The sequence below is a fragment of the Natrix helvetica genome, assembly GCF_964273705.1.
Source record: "Natrix helvetica genome assembly, chromosome: 2".
Classification (NCBI taxonomy): Eukaryota; Metazoa; Chordata; class Lepidosauria; order Squamata; family Natricidae; genus Natrix; species Natrix helvetica.
In genome coordinates this window covers 65,624,171-65,647,872 of record NC_138552.1, presented here as the reverse complement: position 1 = coordinate 65,647,872, position 23,702 = coordinate 65,624,171, and the positions used below count along the sequence as shown (strand labels likewise).

Below are 23,702 nucleotides of genomic sequence, written 5' to 3'. Positions count from 1 at the left end.
TAGTCCAGAAGTGGAGGTTGGGTGATCCTTTGTAATTGCATGTGATGGGACACAGGGGAGAGGTAACAAAGTCATCTCCATCTATTCCAGAGACCAAAATCTCCAATGAATCAAATAATCATTAGTCACCAAAAGATAACTATCTACATAGGTATCCTAGCCTCTTAATGTACAAGTGGAAAAAGAATAAAACTACTAGAGTTCAAATGGGAGATACACTTTGCTTAAAACTGTTGCTCTCCAATTCAAATCATATGGTGGTATGTTCTTTTTTTTCTTTGCATCATATGTACTTAGGAGATCTTTAGTTTTAATATTTTTACTGAACATTATCCCTACTATCTCATAAACAAAAATTCATTTTATAGGTATAATAAATATTCTCATTGAGAATCAATTTGGTGTATTATTGTTATCCTTCATATGGTGACATTGTTTAATGGGTGGCATTTTTTTCTTTCGAGAGCATGCATTGGAATTTCATTTTAATGTGTGCCATTGTGTATGCTGAAAAATGACAATAAAGGTTGTCTTATCTAACTAAGGCATCAGGCTAAAAACTAGGAGGCTGTGAGTTCTAATCCTGCCTTAGGCACAAAGCCAGCTGGATGACCTTTGGCCAGTCAGTTTCTCTCATAGGAAAGAGGCCATGGCAAACTACATCTGAAAAACCTTGCCAAGAAAACTGCAGGGACTTGTCCAAGGCAGTCTCCAAGAACTGGAATGAAATGGAAGGGGGGGGGAACCCTCACATTACCGACAGTAAAGTTGTCAGTGAAAAAAAACAATAGCTGGATTTACATTTCACATTAAGCCATGGTTTGTTTAAAGCAAGATCTGTTGACCAAGAACAGTTGACTAGGTTCAAATACAGCACTACGTTATAAGTCATGACATAGGAAGACAAATGTCTGGGTTGACACAAGAGTCTACTGTAAGCCAAGACCATCCAAACCATAGTGCAGCCTACAGAATGTGCAGACCCAAGTCAGGATGCTCCAGGCACAAATTATTGGATTAGGAGTGCTTACCTGACAAGTTTCCCAGTATCATTTTTAACAGTGCCACCAATAATCAGTTCTTCTTGCCAATGCATGTATTTTTTTGATAGCCCATAGCATCCACCGCTTAAAGCAAGGGCGACATCAAGAGGCTGAAAATATTTTAAAAAATAAAAGACGGTGTTACAGAATCAAAGACGGGAAAGTTCACACTTTTGGAGGATCACTGATGCCACTTTGGATACCCCTGAAGGTAAGTGTTCTAATATGCATAAATCCTGCAAATCCTGCTCTAGTTGCAAACTTTGAATGGGGTGGGGAGAGAGCAAGAATGTTCTTTTATGGAAGTATTTTCATGCTACCAGGATTGATTCTGGCAGGTGTAGCTTTGGCTTTCTTCTCAAGTTGGTAGCTGTACATTTTTATCTTTTTCCCGGTGGTTTCACCTCTAAGAAGAGAGAAGTAGCTGCCTTAGGTAGTACATTTTGGTTGTCAAGAAAAAATAGCAAAGGCTGATTTACAGACTAAATCAGTCTGTTCTTGTACTTTTATTGCTACGGATGCAGCATTTGAGGGATTTTCTGATTCATGTGGCAAAACAACATGATTATTTGGGATAACTGCAGTTTGTAGGAAAGGAAGCCATTTATTTTTCTAGCTTTTTCTAGCTTCAATTTGAGTGTCTAATTTCTCATAATCTAAATCTATACAGTAGAATAAATATTTGTTTTATTAAGAAAACATAGCTACTCATCTTATATATCATAATTCTAGGTGGCTTACAACAACAACAATAGAATCATATCAAAAACTATTTTAGAAAATGAATTTTAAGAAACCAGCACTAAAGCAACATCCCTCAATACTTCAGCCTCCCTCAATATCAATGTTTTGGGGAATTTCAAAGCTAGAATAAAGTTCTTTAAATGACTTGGAATAAAATGCAAATGTACCAATTTCAGATGTTAGTATTTATATCCTGAAATAAAAAAGATGCTCTTTTTGAAAATTATAAAATTAACTATAAAAGTTTCCATTCCTTGATACTGGAGCATGAGGACCCAGATTGTTGGGGGCAATATGCTGACTCTGTAAACCGCTGTGAAGCGATATATAAGTCTAGGTGCTATTGTTATTGCTATTTGTATACAGAACCTGATTGGTAGCAATTTGTTCAGTCACATCTTTCATTTAACAATGATGAGTGTTTAGTGGTTTTGCAAATCTATCCTTTCTCTGCAGTACAACATTTCGAATATAAAACTATACTGAAGTTCATTTCAAAGCTATTGTTTGTTCTTAAGTCCTTGAAACCTGTTTGTTAAATTAGGAATAAGTAGCTGTCTTGGCCTGGAGCTCCTGCTAAGTAAACCATACAAATGGTCATGCTTTCCTTATTATTGCCTTATTTTCTTTTGTTAGCAGAACAATTCAAGTCGGTGTGACCAACCATCATTTTACGAATTCTGAACTTAAGGCTCTATCTTGCATCTTGCTCAAATACTGCTATCCTGAAACTGCATCATATTGTTGACAATGATTTTAGGATATGGAATTACACTATGCTTTTTAATGATTTTTTTCTCAATTAGCTGAAAAAAGAAGGATTAACTTACTTTGGTTGAATTTTTATTGGGGGCAGTTATAGGACAGTCGGGATCGTCAGGGTTTAGGCAAGGTCGATCCATATATCCATGGCCAACTTCTGCTTTATTCAGCATCTCCTCCCAGGTATCTACTTGGGAGTTTATCTTCTTCAGCTCTTCTAAGAATTCCAAGGGGTCAAAGTTGGTCCACTGCAAATGGGGTTTTCCTCTGTCCCATGAAGAGAAAAATGAAAAAGTTATCAAAAGTTGCCAGGCTTTTGTAAATATTTATTTACCACTGCCCCACTCCTACTCACATTCATATTTTTTTTGAAACGAAGTTTACTGAAATGTGCGTAAGGGCATTTAAAACATTGCCACAAGATTTGTCTTTTGGAAAAAGTTGCTGAAAATTCTTATCTTAAAGCTATTTTTCATCCACAAAATGTCTTCTTCATATGAGCATCCCAACCCTGCCTACGTAAATGCTAGTAAACACGGCTTCTTGAATCTAATGGTTTGAGGGAATTTTAGACATTGTAGTTAAGTCTTTATTCTTAACTCAGCTATTACATTGTGCCCCTAGTTATTCATTTATTGAACTGATAATCAAATGGAGCAAGAAAATTAGTATCTGAACTAGCATTTTAAGTATAGTGAAATTTTAGACGAATAATTTATTAACTAAATGACTCAGAAAAAAATAAGGAATTCAGCAGTCACAAATAAAGGAAATGTTGAAGTATCATTGGGAAATTCATATGATATTAAGAATTGTCTTTCTTTAAAATATTTGCTATACATTAATCAAAACCACAAAACCACTGTGCTTTTTCAGACATGATAACCTTTCTAAAACCACCTGAGCCTCTGCTGCTATTTTTTTTTTCATTTCCACTTTTGATTTTGTAATGTTGCTAGACCATAAAGGCTTTTGCCTGACTTTTTTCTGGTTCAGACTACTGTATCTGCTTAACCAGGCTTAAGATATTATTCAGACTCTCCCAACCAGAAAATGCAAGCTCCTTCTTTGTCCCGTTTTAGAAAGTCCACGCTGAAAGTCAAGCAATGGCCATTGCATGTTGCCTTTACAAAGACAGACAAACAAGAGCAAAGCCTACACCATATAAATAAGCTATGCAATTAACCTAAGTGTATTTAAACATTTTAGAATATAGAACATATTGAAAGTAACAATATCCAAAATAGAGATGTCATGCTACTAAAAGGCGTGATAAAGAAAACATAGCTTCTACCTGCTGCCATCATATTTTTCATTGTACATTTTATTTCCTCAAATACAATCACAAATAACCATTATATAACAGTGAGAATGTTGCCTTTGGGAAATAAAAAAAAGCTATGAAGTTAATTGGGACCCTTGCCCTTTCTCTCATAAACATACCGTATTTTTCGGAATATAAGACGAACCAAAGTATAAGATGCACCAAGATTTTGAAGAGGCAAATTAAAAAAAAAAGTTTTTGCACTCTGCAGACCTCCCAAAACCTGCCCATTTTTGTCAAAAAAAAAAGGCATGCATAGCCTTTAAGAGGCTTATAGAGTGCTTCGGGGGGGGGGGGGAATGAGCAAAAGTGGCCTGTTTTTCACTCAGGTTTGCCCTCCCCAGCCTCCAGGAGCACTCTGGAAGCCTCCTAAAGGCTATGCACGGCCATTTTTGCAAAGGGAGCAGGGTTTTGGGAGGCAAAAAATGCTGTATTCAGTGTATAAGACGCACCAAGATTTTCACCCTCTTTTTGGGGGGGAAAGGTGCATCTTATACTCCGAAAAATACGGTATGTTGACAACATAGAGCAAACATTAAAAAAAATTAAATATTTAAATTACTGACTCTTTTTGTGGTCCCAAGATTCTGCCCCAAATTCGGTGACAAACCAATGACTAACTGGTAGGATTTCTGCTCTACTTTTAAGTTATAAAATAAGAATGTTATGAGAGGCTTGATATTCGAGTTCCTCTTAAATAAAAGCATTTAACTCAGAAAACTGAAAAAAAAGTCAGTAAGTCAATCCAATCCCTTGAAAAGGTCATAGCAATTATCACCAGATTCCCCCACAGCTTAAAGCAGGCATTTCCAACCTTGACAACTTTGAGACCTGTAGACTTCAACTCCCAGAATTCTTCCAATTTTTGGAATTCAGCCATACCTGTACCAGTACTATGTCACAATACATTTCTGATACATTTTGATGCAATTATGGCTTCTGCAGGATCTTTGCATTATGCAATGAGGATTTGCTTTTTTGTGGACAGCTGTAACCAAGTTCAGTCAAATGCTTTCCCTATAGATCTTTTCCATCACAGAGAGAAATCAGAGGGATCAAATTATCATAAATGTCCCTTTAGAAGCTTTCTAAAATATGATGGAAATTGCCAGAAAACGCAGTGATTGATTTGGGGGTTCTCTTGTAATATTCTCGTTTCTAAGTTTGTATATTGTTTTATTGTGGTCTGTACACCGCCCCGAGTCCCTTTGGGGAGAGGGGGCGGTCTATAAATTAAATAAATTAAATTAATTAAATTAGTTTGTCTTTATTTAGTTAATGTTCTTTTTGCATGAAACAAACATGAAACAAAAGAAACTGTTGTATAAATAGATGTGAAAAACCTATGCAAGACATATACCAAATCTGGACATCCCTGTCATATGCACATCAACTCATGCAAAACACAGGATCTATTATTGTAATCTCTCAGATGTACATACTCTCATGACTGAGTTCACTGAAGATCCTCAACTTTTTAAAACTTATTGTTTAAATTGTTTGTTTTACTCTCAATGAAAGCTGATACTGAGATGATCATGTCAGTCATCAATTTTAATTACAATCTAGTTCAGATACAGGACTGAAGCCAAGGATATCCAAGGACCAGAGACTGGGTAGGGGAAAGTGCCAACAAATCAAGATGGCAGCTGTAGCAGTGTGATCAATGTCCTGTCCTTTCCATGTATTGTGACATGCATGTAAAATGTGATATAACTTCAATCATATGATTGTGGCTGCCATCTGGATTTTGTTTTGTTTTGTTTTACAACTTCCAATTTTAATGCATGCCCCTACCTCAATCCAAATTAAATCAGTGATAGTGATACAATTCACTGAGAATAAAACTGAAGTAACTTAAGTTTGGCTCACACCTGTTGTTCATGTTGATTCCGATTATATAATCAGGTTATCCCTAAAGCTAAAATCCTATATGGGCATCTGCGAAGAAGCAACATCAGTGTGGTGATTTGAAGGGAAGCTACAAATAATAAGCCGCTACAGGAAATTGCTGCACCTATACTTGCAAATGTGCTGGTTCAGATGTCAATTCTCCTATGTATTTGCATTCAAAACATAACATAATTGGATGGGATGTTAATTTTATAATGAAACATCTCTTTTAAAGAGAAAAGTATACGAAATAGATATCTGTTTGCATATTTGTCTGGAAGGCCTCACATTTTGTGTTCAGTCCAACATCAGAATAAACTGTAGCTAAGTGAAGCACCATTAAACTGGTAGAACAAATTAGAAACCAACACACGTTACTCACGGTAGATATGCAGTCCCAGATTGTAATTTTGCACCCTCCCAAAAGCAATCCAGTGGTGTAATAATTAAACAAGGGTAAAGGTGTTCTATAATCTGTAAAAGAGACAGAAAAAACCCTCAAAATATTGTTATATGTCTACAGAAATATACATAAAAATGCATGAGGGCCAATTTGGTCTAGTGCTTAAGGCACCAGGCTAGAAAGCAGGAAACCCTGAGTTCAAATCCCATCTTAGTCATGAAAGCCAGCTGGGTGACTTGGTCATTCTCTCTCAGCGCAACTCACCGCACCGAATTATTGTGGAGAAAATATGAGGAGGAAGATGATTTGGATATGTTCACTGTCTTATTTGTAAAAATAATAAATGCAGGTTTAAATAAACAAAAATACAATAAATACATTGTGTTTACCTTGTCCATGTAACCTGTTTCTGTGATGGGTTCCCCTGATTTGTGACATAAGTGTTCCAATTTCCATTGTCTGTGGAAATGAAGAGTAAAATTACATTAAAAAATGGTTGTAAGTTGAGGATTACCTGTATTTTCAAAGTTGCTTATTTGCCACTCTTAGGACATGCTGTCGTTTGAATTAAATTAGTTCACCTGTGTGGGTATAATCTCCTCATGACAGCAATAATAGTTAGGTTTTGATGGCCTTTAAGCCTCTAGTATTAAGGTTACTTCATGATTCTAACCATGCAATTCATATTTCTCAGAAACCACCAGGCAAGATTAATGGATATTAAATTTGCAATATTGTAGGTCAGCCTTTCCCAAACTGGTACGCTCCAGATGTGAGCTACATCTCATGTCTGCTAAACAGTGTAGAACTCTGGCACATCTGGAGAATATTAGGCTGCAGAAGGATGCTGTAGAGAAAATGCCCATTCTCTTTACCGCTTGGTGAATGCAAAGGAGTCCCTGCTGCGTTGAATCCTTCCAGTATGTCAGAGAAAATTTATGCTGAGGGTTTATCTACATTGGATCAAAAACAGCTCTGAACTTTGCAAAACAAACTCACTGTAAGATCTCTTCAAGATAAGTCGAAATTTGTGCTTTAATACTAGCTTAAACCATTGTTTAATATTACTGACTCCCACAACAGGGGCCTGTTTATACTAGATGTGTCAGCAACCCAACACAGTCCAAAGTTATACTTTGAATATGTTTTATGATAAAAAGAAAAGATTATTTTTTTAGCTTAACAGTTGAAGCACAATGGTTTCAGACATTGTAAACTATGATGAACATCTAGAGATGTGGCTAAATCAAGATTTTCTCCAGCTCCCAGTTGCCAAAAGAAACAGGGTCACAGGCAGTGGGGCTCAACCAAATCATGATGGTAGCTGAAACCATATGAAAGCTCCCATGTTTAACTGCTCCTGAACTGAAAAATTAAGGCTGAAACAGGCAAACAGTTCAGGTAGTTGTCCTCGACTTAGAACAGTTCATTTAGTGACCGCTCAAAGTTACAACGGCACTGGGGAAAAAGTAACTTATGACTGTTTTTCATACTTCCAATTGTTGCAGCATCCCCATGGTCACACGATCAAAATTCAGATACTTGGCAATTGACTCATATTTATGAGAGTTGCAGTGTCCCAGGGTCATGTGATCACCTTTTGTGACCCTTTGACAAGCAAAGTCAATGGGGAAGCCAGATCCATTTAACAACCGTATTACTAACTTAATAACTGCAGTAACTCACTTAACAACTGTGGCAAGAAAGGTCGTAAAATGGGGCAAATGTCACTTAGTAAATGTATCAATCATCTGGCTTCATCCCAAGTAGCTCTCCAGGAAACCTGGCAACTTTGCAAATGTTGAAAAGCAAATGTTCGAGGAAGCTCTGTTCCTACAATAAAAGAAACTTCTAGGGACCTTCTGAATGAGTTGTGATTCCTAACTGCAGAAAATGATCAGAGGATGTTTCTTTTTTTCTTTCCATCTTACCTGTTGTACATATATACATGTATCTTGCTGGCTTGTAGTGCAGAATCAAGGTGCTGTCTGAGTGCTTCTGTTGTTAGTACATTAGCAGTCTCTTCTTGTGGTGTCTGAATCATCAGTTGAGGATTAAACATGGCCTCTTCTCCAATCTTCTGCCGTGTGTAACTTAACTCCCGACTCACTCGTCCACCAACTGACAGACAAATATTTACAACCTGGGATTAGCCAGCAAGAATTGACTCTTTATATGCATTCTAAAAGCTCACAGGCTCCTCAATAAATTTTCTCATATCCATGGAATATTCTATAGTTTATTAAGAACTGAAGCAACGTTAAGAGAGCTGATTTTGTGTACAGTGCAAAAAAAAAGCCACATACATTTTCCTTACTTAAAAAAAAAAACTTTCCATGCTGCAAAGGCAAGTCACAAGGCCATTTGTGCTAAACACATGCATTTTCAGTATCATATCAAAAATTCCGCATGTACAAAGTTTGTTTTTAAAAAATCCTTTTTCCTTTCAGACCAGACCAAATATTTCTATGTTACAATTTCTTACACTTGTATAAACAGTCTGCTGCAATGGCACATTTCAAGATAAATGGCTTCAGTTTACACTCTTCTCCTAAATAATCTGGCAAAAGCAGAAAGGAAATAAAAGCAGCTAGGAGGAAAAGAGTAAACGAACATTAGTATATCTTGCTGCTGTTAGTTAAAAACAGTATAAAAATACTGTTAAGTGAAGGTCACTTAGCAGTGCAGATTCAGAGGACAGCCAACTTACATTTAGTAGACTACTGGGGGAGTCTAGAGTTTCCGTAATGAACTTTAGTGTATCAGAATATGGACGTCATGACAAATTAAATGGCAATAAGTTTTGGGAAGGCAGCTCCCCAACCTGGGTGTCCTCCAAAAGTGCAGACTTCAATACCCAAAAGTGCAGACTTCAATACCTAGAATTCTCAGCAATGGCCATACTAAGTGCGCTTTGATGCCTTGAGGCTTCACAATTGTTGTCATGATCATTGTCAAAGTAACATTTCAGCACTTGAAGACATATAAATATTAGGTCCTATCTTTCATATTTTTCTAAGCATGTAGGGACTTACAGGTTGTTCCTATGATTGTTCATTTAATGATGGTTTAAAGTTACGGTAGCTTGGGAAAAAGTGGCTTATGACTGTTGTACCAACCCTGTAGTCATGTCTTTAAAAAGATCCAGTTGCAGCGTCTTGCAGTCACAAGATTGTAATTTGCAATCTTCCCAGTCGGTTTACGACAAACGAAGTCAAGATTCTCTGAACAGCTGTGTGACTCATTTAACAACAACAATAAAAATGGTAGTAAAATCAGGTCTGGTCACGTAATGACTCAATGACCACATCACTTAGTGATCAAAATTCCAGTGTCAATTATGGTGGTAAGTCAATGACTACCTGCACTTCATCTACATTCATTAAACTTGTATTTTTCACAGATATATACAAACTGACAGAAAACTAATTATTTTAAGAGCATTTTTAACCATGAATGTTTATCCTTTAAACACTGCTGTATAATGTTTTAAGTAGGAGCTAGAATGTATTTTGTTTCACATAATTTATTTGCTGATTAAATGTGGGAGTGATGAGCCCTGGCGGCGCAGTGGTTAGAATGCAGTATTGCAGGCAAACTCTGCCTACGGTTAGAAATTTGATTCTGATCGGCTGAAGGTTGACTCAACCTTCCATCCTTCCGAGGTCCCAGATTGCTGAAGGTAAAATGCTGACATTTTAAACTCCCCAGAGGGGTGCTGTAAAGTACTATGGGGTGGTATATAAGTCTAAATGTGATTGCTATTGCTAATATTATAGTGCTTGATAGGATTCTCAGCACTATATCCCCACAACGCATTAAGAGCACATTTGTGTAGCGTGTAGAAACACATATGCATAATCTCCTAGAGAAACATAGAATCACTCTTGGGCTCATGGAGGAATCAATTTACACATGTGTTATCTTTTCAGTTTGTTTCCTGATAAACTAAAGAGGCCCTTAGCTCAACCAATCATCTTGCTGTTATCTTTCTCAGAATTTCATTTTCTCCTTTACTCTGGGTAACCAGAGTTTTGGTACACTATGTAGAATTCTAACTAGTTTCAGAGTCTACACACAGGACTAGGTAGAGGGACACAGCAGCACATCTGCCTTAGAATAGATTTGGTGATCTGTACCTCCTTTTGACATACATAAGAGGGGAACAGAAAGGCAAAGAAAAAATGATTGTGAGCAGCATGATCATGGCCAAAAAAAAGCTAATATGTGAAAGAAGTAGCTTTTAAGGCTATTTCCAAGGAACAAGATAAAAATGTGGAGTTGACATTTGGTGAACAATTGCAGAACCACAGTAATTTCCATTAAAAAAGAGAATAAAATCAATGGCAATAATAAAAATTAGGAACTGCAGTGCAATGAATTGTAAAAGTATTTTTTCTAACAACTGCAACTTCTACCTCTAAATACCTTGGGCTCATGTTTTAGACAGAGCAAATAAAAATATGAATTACTCACTCTTCTCAATTGGGAAATTGCAACTAATTATTTTGATATTTGGAAATATTTAGTGAAATTATTGTTAAACTATAATTTTGTAAAAGCTCTAACTGAATTTCAACCGTATGTACAAGTTCATGATTACTTTGAATGAAAACGATTTTCCAAATTACAAATAAACTGTGTATGTATAGCTGTAGTCATAGCTAAATGAAAGGTGTAAATGATAATTTCATTTATTAAGACAGAATGCAAAATTTACGTGTATGCAAATCTATCAAAATATTGCAGACGCGTCAAGTTTGATTTTAAACCCCATTTCAAAAAATCGAACTTCCTAACAATTCCTTTCTGCTTTCAGCAAATCATGTCCAATTTTATTTTACAATGTGTAGAATAAACCATCTGTAGATTCAAATAACACTTCTATCTTATATGTAAAATACATGCTCTGCTATCCATACTCAATTTCATATACTGATTTATTTCTGGCCTCATCAGAATTTCTAATTTATTTCAACTGAGGACTAATCTATTCATGCCAAAGGACAGCACTGTAAGTGGCCAACTGTTTAATATCAATGGACATGATTGCCCCTGACTCAAGATGCTGTCATGTTGCCTTGTTAATCTCACTTAACAAGGCAAATTCAACCAATCAGCATTATAACATAACAGCAAGAAAAGTGGACTTTTCCAACTTTGCATAAAGCCAAAGCCAAAGCCAAAGTAATAATAAATCAACAGATGGTTTTAGAAATCTAAGGAAATTATGTTGACAGCAGATCTTTTAGTACTGGTCGGTTAGGAATAAAAGTAATTGTGGCAACTAATTTTGAGATATATTAACAACTTTTAATGCATTTTAAAAATAGTATATTCAGATAGCAATTACAAAGTAGCATTTCATATACCGATAACAATAAGAAGTGGAGAAAAGAAGCACATGAGAAATTTCAAATTATTCAACAAATCTTTTTCACTGAAGATAACAAAAATTCATTCTACAGGTATCATCTCCAAAATTCAAGCATGTCCCAAACCTTATCATTAAGAAGGAAAAATGTCACAATCTTAAAATACTTTTGCAAACATCTTATTCAAGTACCAAGCTAACACCATATCTTTGTCCAGGACACCACAATTTGGAGAGAAGAAAGGGTCAGATTAATACTTTAAAATACTTCACAAAGCATAGCTGATGTGCCAATCAGTTGCTTGGTGACTAGCAGAGCGGTGGCAGCAACAGAGTTGGCAGTGTTAGTGAGGCTTGGAGGTGCGCTTCAGTGTGTCTTTTGGGGTGGAATTGATGTAAAAATCAAGGTGGCAATGGCAGATCTTTCCTAATGATGGCATTATTTGGTGGCAGTGAAGTGATTATTTTTTCAAAACACTGGTGGCCTGTGTGCTATATGTTGTGCAGACCTGCCTCAGTACTAAGGGAATGTCAAACTGGTTTCTGAAAATGAAAGGAACTAATCTATAGATTAATATATAATTCTACTCATATTTTTATTTATGTATGATATTTAGAAACTGCCAATCTCCGTTGCAGAAAAACCCATATATAGCTTACTGCTATAGATTTATCACTGTCTAACAACACATAACAATGTATTTTCCCTTTTCAAATTCCCATGGCAAATGAATTCAATGAAACAAAAATTGCAGCTATGCTCCATGTTATATCAAATACAAAATAATGCCATAGAATGACATGAAAACCTATGCCCGGGATGGCGAACCTATGGCACACGTGCCACAGGTGGCACGTGGAGCCATTTGTCAGGGCACGCGAAGCATGCGTGCGCTGGCCAGCTGAGTTCAGCCTTTTTAAAAGCCATTTTTTGCCCTCCCAAGGCTCTAGAGGTTTTATAGGAGCTTGGGGAGAGTGAAAACAGCCTCCCCTGCCCCTCCGGAGCGCAAAAAAACAGCCCTACGGGCAAACCGGAACTTCAGGAACTGACTTCCGGTTTGCTCGTAGGGCCAGTTTAAGCCCTCCGGAGCCTTCAGGGGCCTTCTGGAGGCTTCCCTGAGGGCTCCAGGAGATGAAAAACAAGCCAACGGACAAGCCGGAATTTCAGCCAGCACTGTATTGCAACACATCAAAAATGAGGACTTTCCTTATGGGAGATGTGCTTGTCTAGTTCCATCAGTGGCAAGCTTAGGGTAGGGAAGGTTGCCTGGCAATTGTAAGCAGGAGATTCTGATGGTGCCAGGAAGCTCTCTTCTTTGGCTAACCATACATGAAGTTTCATTTCTGGAAACTGACTTCTAGAGATAAATTGGAACTACACGACTGCTGTATTGCCTTTCCTACAGCATGGGATTACCCCTACCTAGGTAGTTCAAATTCATTGAAAGCAATGGATTTTCCTAGGGTTATTTCTACCCGTTTTCTTTGCCATGGGAACCATGGTTCTAGACCCATGATGGCAAACCTATGGCACACGTGCAATGGGTGACACATAGAGCCATTTCTGAGGTCATGCAAGGCATTGCCCGGTCAGCCCCAGCACACATACACGCGCCAGCAAACTGATTTTTGGGCGTTTTTCACCGAACCTCCGGTTTGCGCATTGTGCCCTTTTTCGTCCTCCGGAGGCTTCAGGAAACCCCCTGAAGGAGAAAAATGGCCCAAAGGGCAACCCAGAAGTCCGTTCCCAAACTTCCAGTTTGTGTGTTGGGCCGTTTTATGCCCTGCCCGGACTTCAGGAGGCTTCCCTGAAGCCTGGGTAGGGCAAAAAACGGCCCAACGGGGCCCAACGGAAGTTCGGGAATGAACTTCCAGATTGCCTGTTGGGCCGTTTTTCTCCCTTCTGGAGGCCTCAGGAAGCTTTCCTGAAGCCTGTGGATGGTAAAAAACGGCCCAACACACCTCCCTGAAGTCTGGAGGCTTCAGTGAGGCCTGCGTGCATGCGCGGGTGTGTGTGTGCACATGCACGGGGGGAGGGCATTGTATTATGGGTACGGGCACACAAACGTGCGAACCCCCGCTCTCTTCGCTTTTGGTATGCCTGGATAAAAAGGTTAGCCATCACTGTTCTAGACCATTCTGAGCTGAACTTATGTAGGAAAGAACACACTAGATCTGATGTTTGTCTTGAGGCAGACTTTGATACCATTAATCATGATATCTTCTGACAGCTTCCAAGGGAGCGGGATCTCTGTTTTGTGGTACTTCTCATTTACCTAAAGCAGCAGTGACTAAAGTGACTTATAATAGATCAAATAAATACATAAATAATAATATTTCTCTAGTTATATCATCTGGTCCTGCAACGTCACCATTTTTGAACATTCTTAATGAATTTATTATGTTCTTCCCTAACTAGCATTTGTTTCCAATTCAGACTTTGACACATCTCTAGCATTCCCTTGCAAATCTCTAATAACAATCCCAAAATTCCTTCCCTTCAATCTCATTCCAAAGCATTTCATCACTGCTATTTGTAATTCCATTCACTCTGCTGGAGGCAACTTGTTTAGCTGTCATCCCCAGTTTCAAAACAATTTTTAATTTCTATCAAAATTGCTCTGTGTGTTCTCTGCTTCCTTTAGTCTTAACTGTTTCCTTGCTCCCTTTGATTACATTTTTGTAATTATCTTTTCTCTCCATCAATTGCATTATTCTTTCTCTCATTATTTGAAACATTGATTCTCATTTTTTCAGCCACAGCCTTTTCGTTCATCACCAAGTATCCCTTTTCAAATTTAGTGTTATTCCCAATACTTCCTTCACTTGTAACATAAATTTTCACTATATTCCAAGCACCTTCTGCATCCTCTTTTCTTCTTCATATTATTTCATACATTTTAAAATTTCTCTTTCTGCAGTCTATCTACATTCTAATTTCTTTCACTTTTTCCCAAGATCTATTGTTGACATTATTAAATTATGCTTTAACACATATTCAAAATGTCATTATCTTTGTATACTTCATTCATTACTGTACTTCAGCCTTTTATATTAATCAAATCAGATATGCTTAAACTACATATATGTAGTTTAATTATTTTCTCCAAACCAATGGTTAGGAGTTTTTAATTTTTAATGCAGATCTTCACCAATTGAATTATTTCTTAATCTTTAAATGATTCATTCATCTTTTCTGTATTCTCGCATTTGTTCTTACATAACTATTCATGTCATCCAATCATCACTAGATGAGCCCACTGATACTGGCCTCTATTGCTAATTATGGTGTTGTTTTATTAAGGCTTTCCCAAAACACTTTCCAGTAAGATAAAAAAGGTACAGACTAGGTTACTAATCTTAATCATTCCTGTGCCACACGCAACATTGCCTGCTATCAATAAGTATAGTACCTGTCTGCTTTGACAAATGTTGGGCAATGTGCCAGCAGCACAACCCAAGCTTAATTTATCCTTAGCATGCCTTAGTAATTCTATAGAAGCTAGCATCTCTAATCTAGAGACAAACATATGAGCCTACATAGTGTGGCCTGCATCCTACCAAGTGGAAGGTACATTGACATGCTGAGGATACAAATTCTGGATCTTTAAGGACTTCTAGATCTATTAGGATACCAGAAAGTTATAGAAAGAGACATATTTATTTATTTTCAAGTTTATAGCATTCAAAGTGAATCAACAGTAAAACCAGAACTTGTGTGTGTATGCGCAACCAGTTAGCTTTTACTACTCTACTTGGTTAGTAGTTGGTTTGTGCTAACCTCCCCTCCCACCAATCAATTAAAAAACAAAAGTAAATGCCATTTTCATGGGGGCCAACTGCCAAACTCCTTACTCTTGTGTGTTTTGGCCTCTTCATTAGTGTTTATGTCCAGCCTAACATCAAGAGAACAGGAGCTTGGAGAAGGACTGAACCAGGCGCTACTTCCAATGACCACACACATCATTCCAAGCAACACAATCCAACAAAAGGATATTCTCTTTTGCAGATATAATTTCTGCTGCTTTGACAAAAGGATTTCTTAAAAACAAAAGAACAAACAAAACCCTCATGACAGACACTAGAAACACCCAGCAAGAACCTAACAACAGTGTTGTCATAAGAGTACAAGAGGGAATACTGCTGGCATATTGGCCAAAATGTGTCAAAAGGGACAGATACCATGTTTCCCCGAAAATAAGACAGGGTCTTATTTTCTTTTGACCCCCCCCCCCCAAAAAAATAAGCGCTTGGCCTTATTTTCGGGGAGGTCTTATTATTTTTGAGGTGCAGGAGGCGGCAAGTATGGTCACCTCATGGCTGCTGCTGTGTTGCAATATTTTTGGAGAGGGCTTATTTTCGGGGAGGGTTTATTTTAGCGCATGTGATCAAAAGCTCAATTTGGTTTGTTATCCGGGGAGGTCTTATTTTCAGGGAAACAGGGTACTGTGGGACAGGAATTTAATCTGCAAACAACTCTATACTCACACCTGGGAGTGCCCATATATCAGGGTACATCATAAGCTATAAAATACATCATGTAACCCTGTACAAAAAGCATTGGAAATGGGAAAAAGCATTCCTTATATAACATTAGATCTTAATCCTGAAGGAGTAACAACAATGTACAGTACCACTAAATGATTTGTTTACTTTATTTTCACAGGAGAGTAGATAATCAAATGGATGTTTATGAAGGTACCTAAAACAAACATAAAACAGGTATCTAGGTCAGCTTTCTAACAGGATGAAAAGCTAATCATCTGACATTCCAAGACAAGTTTCAAAGGCTTATTATTCCTCCTATTTCAACTGTCTAACCTAAATGCAGATAAATTGGATTTTCCAAAGGTTAGTGCCATGATCTAAATATTAATCCAAAAGGTCAAGTACAATATTACACTGGAGTTCAGTGTATTTTGCATTACGGTATAGTTCTTACAAAATGAAGATCCAGAATCGGGACATTTGTGCAGATGAAACTCAGATGGCCAGACTGAAAACAGATCTATGCTTTAATTTTAGCAGCTGATGGATCTGGGAGCAAATTCCAATTATCCAGAAGATTAAATGAATGAATGAAAGGTACAGACAGAAAGCTTTCTACTACCCAACTTATCTTCCCAAGTGATCATCTCATTCCAGGTGAAAGCCACACACCAACTTTTCAGATCCTCAGAAGGTAGCTTTTTTTTTTTTTTTTTGGCCCTAATATCGCTGGAGACACATTTGGCAGAAAACACTTTGGTAGCCATTCTTTGGCTACCAAACTCCCTGACAAAGACATTTGTTGTCCTTTCGCCTGAAAGCAAAAGCATTTTTGTTCAGAGTGGCTTTTGATATTTAAATTGTCTTGTTGTTGAACTAAGTTTTGAACTGTTAGATACTGTTGCTAATGGATTTTTATTGGTGAGTTTTTAGTTGATGAGTTTTAATACTTTGACTATGACTTAATTAGTTGTCTTGCATGTTATTGAAGCTGCCTTGAATAGGAAAATCAGGAACTTTACTCCATTAACAAAGCACATACTCAGACATCATTATCACTAAATACCGGAGCTTTAGGCTGACTGGAAAATTGGAGACTTTGACCAGAAGAAATCAACGGCAAATCACTTCTATATTTTCCCCCCCAAAAAACCTTCTTGGGCACCTCTATGAAGTCATCAAGAATCAACCACCACTCATGGCAGGCCTTCATTTTTCCACTGCATATGTTGGAAGGATTTTTTTTTTGTAAAGCAGAACAAATTGGCTGTCTTGATATTTTGAGAGTTGCAGTCTCAACACATCTGGATGGTATATGCTGTTCTAAATTATTGAATCAATTGGACTTTAAAAAAAACTAATTATATTGCATTAAATGCAGCCATTAACCTATGAAAACTTTATCTTCCCTAAGGTTTTTTTCACTATTGCAAAAGAAAACTTCTTACTACTATATACATACACACATACATACATACATATACACATACATACATACATACATACATACATACATACATATGTATATACACATACATACATATATATATACACCATATTTGTCAGAGTATAAGATGCACCTTTTTCCCTCAAAAAAAGGGTGAAAATCTGGGTGCGTCACATACACTGAATATAGCATTTTTTGCCTCCTGAAACCCCGCCCCTTCACCAAAATCGCCATGCATAGCTTGTAGGAGGCTTTCAGAGAGCTCCTGTGGGCTGGGGAGGGCAGAAATGAGCAAAAAACGGCCCGTTTTTTTGCTCAATTTTGCCCCCCCCCCGCCAGTCCCCAGGAGCACTCTATAAGCTTCCTAATGCCCTTTTTTTGACAAAATATAGGGCCATTTTCATAAATGTTGCTCCTTCCCCCACCCCCCAAAGGAACATTCTACCAGCCTCCTAAGGGCCCCCTTTAAAAAAAAACGGACTTGTTTTTGGAAGGTTTGCAGAGTGCAATTTTTTTAAATTTGCCTCTTCAAAACCTTGGTGCGTCTTATACTCCGAATACCAACTTATATAACCCCCCTAAAGAATAACAGGATAAAAATGTAGCTTTGTCCCTTGGCAATTAAATTCTGTCTAGTGAACCTCAACATGGCCTTTTTATGCATATGTAGTTGCTTTCTTCATTGGTTAAAATCAGTACTTTAAGGTGCCCTTACTGGGACACATACACAGCAGAGATGATGACATTCTGAAAAACGTATGTGTCCCTATTGGAAAATGATTTTATTTATTGGAGGGTTAATTATTTTTAAGCTTTTATAAATTTAGGAAAACTAAACAAGTGAGAATATTTGCATTCTACAAGGTGCAGTTTCTTTCAAGTATTTGCTATACCAGCTGCTTGCTGTACCATCTGTTGTTCCCTGCTCCTTTTTGAATAGCTTTGAAGCAGAACTGCTCTCACTGTGGGACACAATCGGGTCAGGTCAGCTATCCCTCCCCATCCTCCACCCCCAAACCTGCAGTTTGTCACAGCTTCCTCCATCTTGCTATTTCTGTTTTTGGCATGAGCTCCCAGGTGGAGCTGCTTCCATCAAAGGACTCGTTTTTCATATTTTCACTAACCAATTGCGTTTCCGAACACTGAAAGGGGATGATATTTTGGAAGCTCTTCTCCAAAGTATCGTCAGCAAATTTCAAACACACTTTGGCTTCATTTGCCTTCAAGGACAGATTTGTTCCGATCACAAAATTTTAATTGGGAGGAGGGGGGAGAGAAAGTTCCTTTTTCTCCATGAAAATAAAGCATGCAACCTCGTATGGGACGCTGTTCGGGGGACTTGCACGAAGCCAGATTTCTTACTTGCAATCTCTAGGACTGCATGCAAGCCGAGTGCTCACACAGCCTTTGCCAAGACTCTTAAGCTTGTTGCATAACATTAACCTCAGCTCCCTTCTCTCAGCAACTTGGAGCTGACATCACCTCTTAGCTCTAAGCCCTCTTCCCTCTATTATACAGCCAAGTTCCCTTTCATTGGCTTTCCACTTGAGGCCACATGGGGCAGAACACAATAGAAGCCTCCAGCTTCACACCCAGGCTCCCCCGGCCTGTGAAGATCACCACACCAGACCGATCTCTTTTCAGCACGGTTCCCTTCTCTTTGCATCTGTGCAGGGAAACACACATCACTGGGAGCCACTTCCATGATTTTGTTGCCATCAGGATTAGCTGGATTAGGGGCCGAGTCATAAGGACCCCCTGTGGCTGTGAGGAAGTTTCATCACAAGGTCAGTGTGGTGTGAACTATATTCTGTCAACACCACCACTCCTTATAGCCAACCACGCATGCGAGCAGATACTTACACACACACACACACACACACACACACACACACACACCACAGGAGAAGAAAGTTGCAGATGTAAAAAGAAGAAAGGAAAAGGTGAATGGAACAGTTGGCCGCCAGATTTCCCCATTAACCTCAGCCATTTTTAAAATATTTGTGTACAATTTAAACAAACACACACCGTTAGGAACCTGCAAGAGACATTTCTAAGTTAGAAAAAAAAATTGACGATTTCGTTGCTAGGGGATAAACCATAGAGGAACCTTTTTGGCACCTCTTCTAAAAACTACTGTAGTCATGGAGTTTGAAGGCTGAGATTTTATTGCATACAATGGTGTCACCTTCCAGGCCATTTACTACTAAGCCCCTTAGATGCAGCATCATAGGATTCTTCTTCTTCTTAAGTGAGGAAAGAAAGCGGAGGCCAGAGAAGGAAGATAAACATGATGCTCTGGTCTAGATTTACAATTATGAAATTTTCATTCATCTTTCCCCCTCCTCTCAAGGAAGATCGAATCAAGTCAGGAGAAGCTCTATGCAGGAAAGAGAGAATTGCTGCCAGAAACAGAAAAATGAAATAAGACAAGAGTGTAGACGTATATTTTAAAGAGCACTCTCTACTTGCACTGAACTAGGCTGTTCAATCAAAGCCTTATCTGTTATATTCCTGCCTGTCTTTCTCCTCTGTTTAGCACATTCACCCACAAGAGAAAAGGAGCTGTGCAATGGAGCTTTGACCTGCAGCTGTAACACAATACTTTCGCACAGCCCTGTCGACCCCTGACATAAATTTTACACCGCAGCTGGCATTTACACACTTAGCATTACCATATGTATAGCCTACTCTGTGCTAATTATGCTAATCACCTGTCTAACTCTCTGCTGCGAAAAAATGGTTGTATTTAGCAGTCCACTGCCTACAAATGCAGCTTACTGTGTGGCTGAAATGTACATTCAGACAGCTCTGAACGGCAAGATTTTTCCACGTTACTGGCTTCATTCAGGGCACAGAAAAAATTATTCAAGTCAACTGGTTTCGGTCTGCAACAAAAAAGTTAGGGGAAAAAAGTGAGTGTGTTCCTGCCCTAACATTCTAAGTCTGCTTGCAAGCAAAATGATAAATCAATTGGTGTGGGAAACAAAACGGGAAAGATTTCTTTTGCAAGCCATGTGAAACAGTAGCCTATTTAGAGAGAGAGAGAGAGAGAGAGAGAGGGAGGGAGAGAGAGAGAGGGGGGGGGGAGGTCACTCTAGTTTCTCAAATCTCTAGGAGAAAAAAACAGAATAGATAGTTAAGCCAGATCAAAATTATCCTAAGTTTAATTCTGTTTTACAAGCCTTTAGCTACAGATATCAAAACTGAGAGCATTCTGGTGTTATTTTCAAAGATTACACAAACTTCAAAACTGGCACCATGTTAGAATTTCCCATGGATTTATTATTTCCTTGAAGCAAGCCAACATGAAACCATAAAAATCCACAAATACAATTACCAGAAGATAAATGATTAGCGTTGGTGTGAAATATATATATAGCAAGCACAGAATTAAATATGAAAAATAAAAATGGAATATTAAATTTATTAATTTCATTACACGGGCTTCTTAAAAATCAACAGTGGTGATTTTACTTCTCCTTCAGAAAGGCAGTTTTATTGCTAAGTCTCATAACAAAAACAAGGGAAAATGTTGGGTAAAATTTACTTAATTTAAATTTTATTGTTTTTTTTCTTTTAAAACTGAAGCAGCTGATGGGGGGGGCACTTTCCTCCAGGTATTTAGTGCAATTAATCACATACAATTGTGTTTTGTATCATCTACATTTTCATCAAAAGGAATCTTTCATATAACTAGGGATCTTCCATTAAATAACCCACCACTGAGAGTGATTAGTTGGGTAATTTCCCCAAGACACATATACTGGGCATTCATTTGCTATCACCAGCCATCTCGTAAGATAAATGTCCAAACGTACACCATCTATATAGGTAGTCCTCGGTTTACAACCACAATTGAACCCAAAATTTTTGTTGCTGAGTGAAACATTTGTTAAGTGAATTTTGCCCCATTTTATGGCTGTTCATGCCACAGTTGTTAAGTGTATCACTGCAGTTGTTAACTTAGTAACATGGTTGTTAAATGAATCTGGCTTCCCATGGACTTTCTTTATAAAAAGGTCACAAAAGGTGATCATATGACTCTGAGACACTGCAACATAAATATTAGTCAGTTGCCAAGGATCTGAATTTTGATCACATGACTATGAGGATACTGCAATAGGTCGTAAATGTGAAAAATGGTCATGTCATTTTTTCAGTGCTGTTGTAACTTTGAACGGTCACTTAATGAACCGTTGTAAGTCGAGGATTATCTGTACTTTGGAAAAGTGTTCTTAAACGCCAAATAGTTCATAACCAGCCATAAGACCATTAACTAGAGTGAGGAATATAGCACATATTTGTCTAGAATTGTACTATCATCATCTCTTAACAATTAACAATTGCTTCTTGGTTCTTTAAAGCCTCACCTTGGATACTTCTGCAGCACTTCCTTTTATCAATAAAGGAGAATATTTGTAGCCGAGGGTTGAAATGAGGCATCCTTGGTGTTCTCTGAGCTTGGTTGTTCCATACCCCAAACAAGGTAGCATCATCAGTGCTAATGATGTTACCTTGTTTGGGTAATGAAATGCATGCAAGAAAACAACCAAACTCAGAGAGCACCAAAGACTCTAACTCCCCCCCCCCCCCCCCGCTTTTATACAAGCTCACTGACCAGGTTTAGACCAGGAGCGGGCAACAATGGAAACTTTATGACCTGTGGACTTCAAATCCCAGAATTGCTAGCCAGCGTTTCTAGCTCAGGAATTCTGGGAGTTGAAGTCCACAGATTTTAAAGTCCTCAGTTGCCCATCCCTGGTTTAGATGTAAACTTGTAGACTGGGAGACATTTTCCCATTTTGCAGTTATCAATTTGCACTGCAAAATGTTGATGATTAAAGTTGATTTTTGCAAATTTAATTGTTTTCTCCATCACTGTCAAACTCCCGGCCCACAGGCCAGATGAGTCATGTGCTGGCCACACCCACGCCCGGTTTAGCGAAAGGGGAAAAAGTCCCGATATGTCACGTGATGCCGCCATGAGGACATGAGTTTGAAACCCCTGCTGTAGATTAACACATTGATTTCACACCTTTAGAACTCTATAATTCCTTCTTTAAAACAAAAGAAAACAAAAGTCTTAATGGGTTTGGCCTATGGTTTCCAATGGGATGGCCTGCATTGGTGATTCCAAAGCCTTGGGCAGAGCCCTTGAACTATTGGTCCATCTCTGCTTTCAGAGAGCACTTAAATCATGGGCCTTTTGTAAAACATTTCAAAGAATTAATTGTGTCTGTGAATTTATTCTTTTTTAATTTCATTTGCTCTATTATAATTTCTTGTACGTTGCAGCTTCTTCATCCCCACACCCACCCTCAATTTTATTATTTTCAGAAAAGCAGAGCTGTTGTATTTGCTTACTGATCAAGAGGTTGGGGAAATAAATCTATTTCTTCTTTGTAGAGGACAGCAACCCAATTGCTCTTAAGAGGTTATTTCTTTTTTGAAACCTCCAATGTGAGAATTCATATAATTGCTTTTTATCACAGTCTTGGGTTCTTGGATTTGTGCGTGCTGAATATTGTTTTAAACAATCAATGTACATAGCAGAAGACTTCAGACACAAGCACACATATTAATGGTATCTAAGAGAGTGATCCTTCAAGATTTCAATTCCCAATTTCCCACATTTGGTTATTGTAGAAGACTCTAAACAAATAGTCTAATTGACTAAAACACAAAAGGAATATTCTTAAAATTATACCTTACATTTATTTTTTTAAAAGAGCTTCACAATAAAATTCTCAGGAAAATGTTTCAATTTCCACAAGATGCCTACTAATGGAAATGGCTTTACTGAAGGCTGGACACATTCATAATGTAGGTTGATAAAGTGACACTGATTCACTAATTATGTATTATCTTAATAATCAAAGGTAGCGTGTTAGTTGATACTAGTTGCAGTGGAGAGGAACAAGAATGGGTCATTGTCTTTATATCCTACTTTAGTGCTGCCTAAATACACTTAGTAGACCAACCACAGAGGGAAAAACAGCACAGTACCAGACAATACAAACTTTTGGGTCCAATCCAGCAGAATACTTCTTTTATGTTTAACTGACCTAAGCAAAACCTATACTTCTCAATATTTGGAAATGGGATAATCATACACAAGCAGCTCATTCATACCTATATGTTTTCTCCTAAAATGATCAGTACTGTTCTTGTCTTTTTATTAATTATACACAATTAAAGGGTTACTCACACTTATTTTACCC

General features: G+C 37.9%; 1 protein-coding gene across 5 annotated transcripts in view; it reads right to left on the bottom strand.

Moving 5' to 3' along the window:
* PTCH1 (patched 1) overlaps window positions 1–23,702 on the bottom strand; it is a 110,372-nt gene that overhangs the window by 46,155 nt on the left and 40,515 nt on the right. For all 5 annotated transcript variants that reach the window (XM_081943327.1, XM_081943330.1, XM_081943326.1 and 2 more), the window contains exons 3-7: window positions 8,101–8,290; window positions 6,559–6,628; window positions 6,149–6,240; window positions 2,618–2,816; window positions 1,032–1,153 (exon numbers count right to left, since the gene is read on the bottom strand). In XM_081943327.1, coding sequence (XP_081799453.1) covers window positions 1,032–1,153; window positions 2,618–2,816; window positions 6,149–6,240; window positions 6,559–6,628; window positions 8,101–8,290 — 673 coding nt within the window. The remainder of the gene's footprint in view (window positions 1–1,031; window positions 1,154–2,617; window positions 2,817–6,148; window positions 6,241–6,558; window positions 6,629–8,100; window positions 8,291–23,702) is intronic.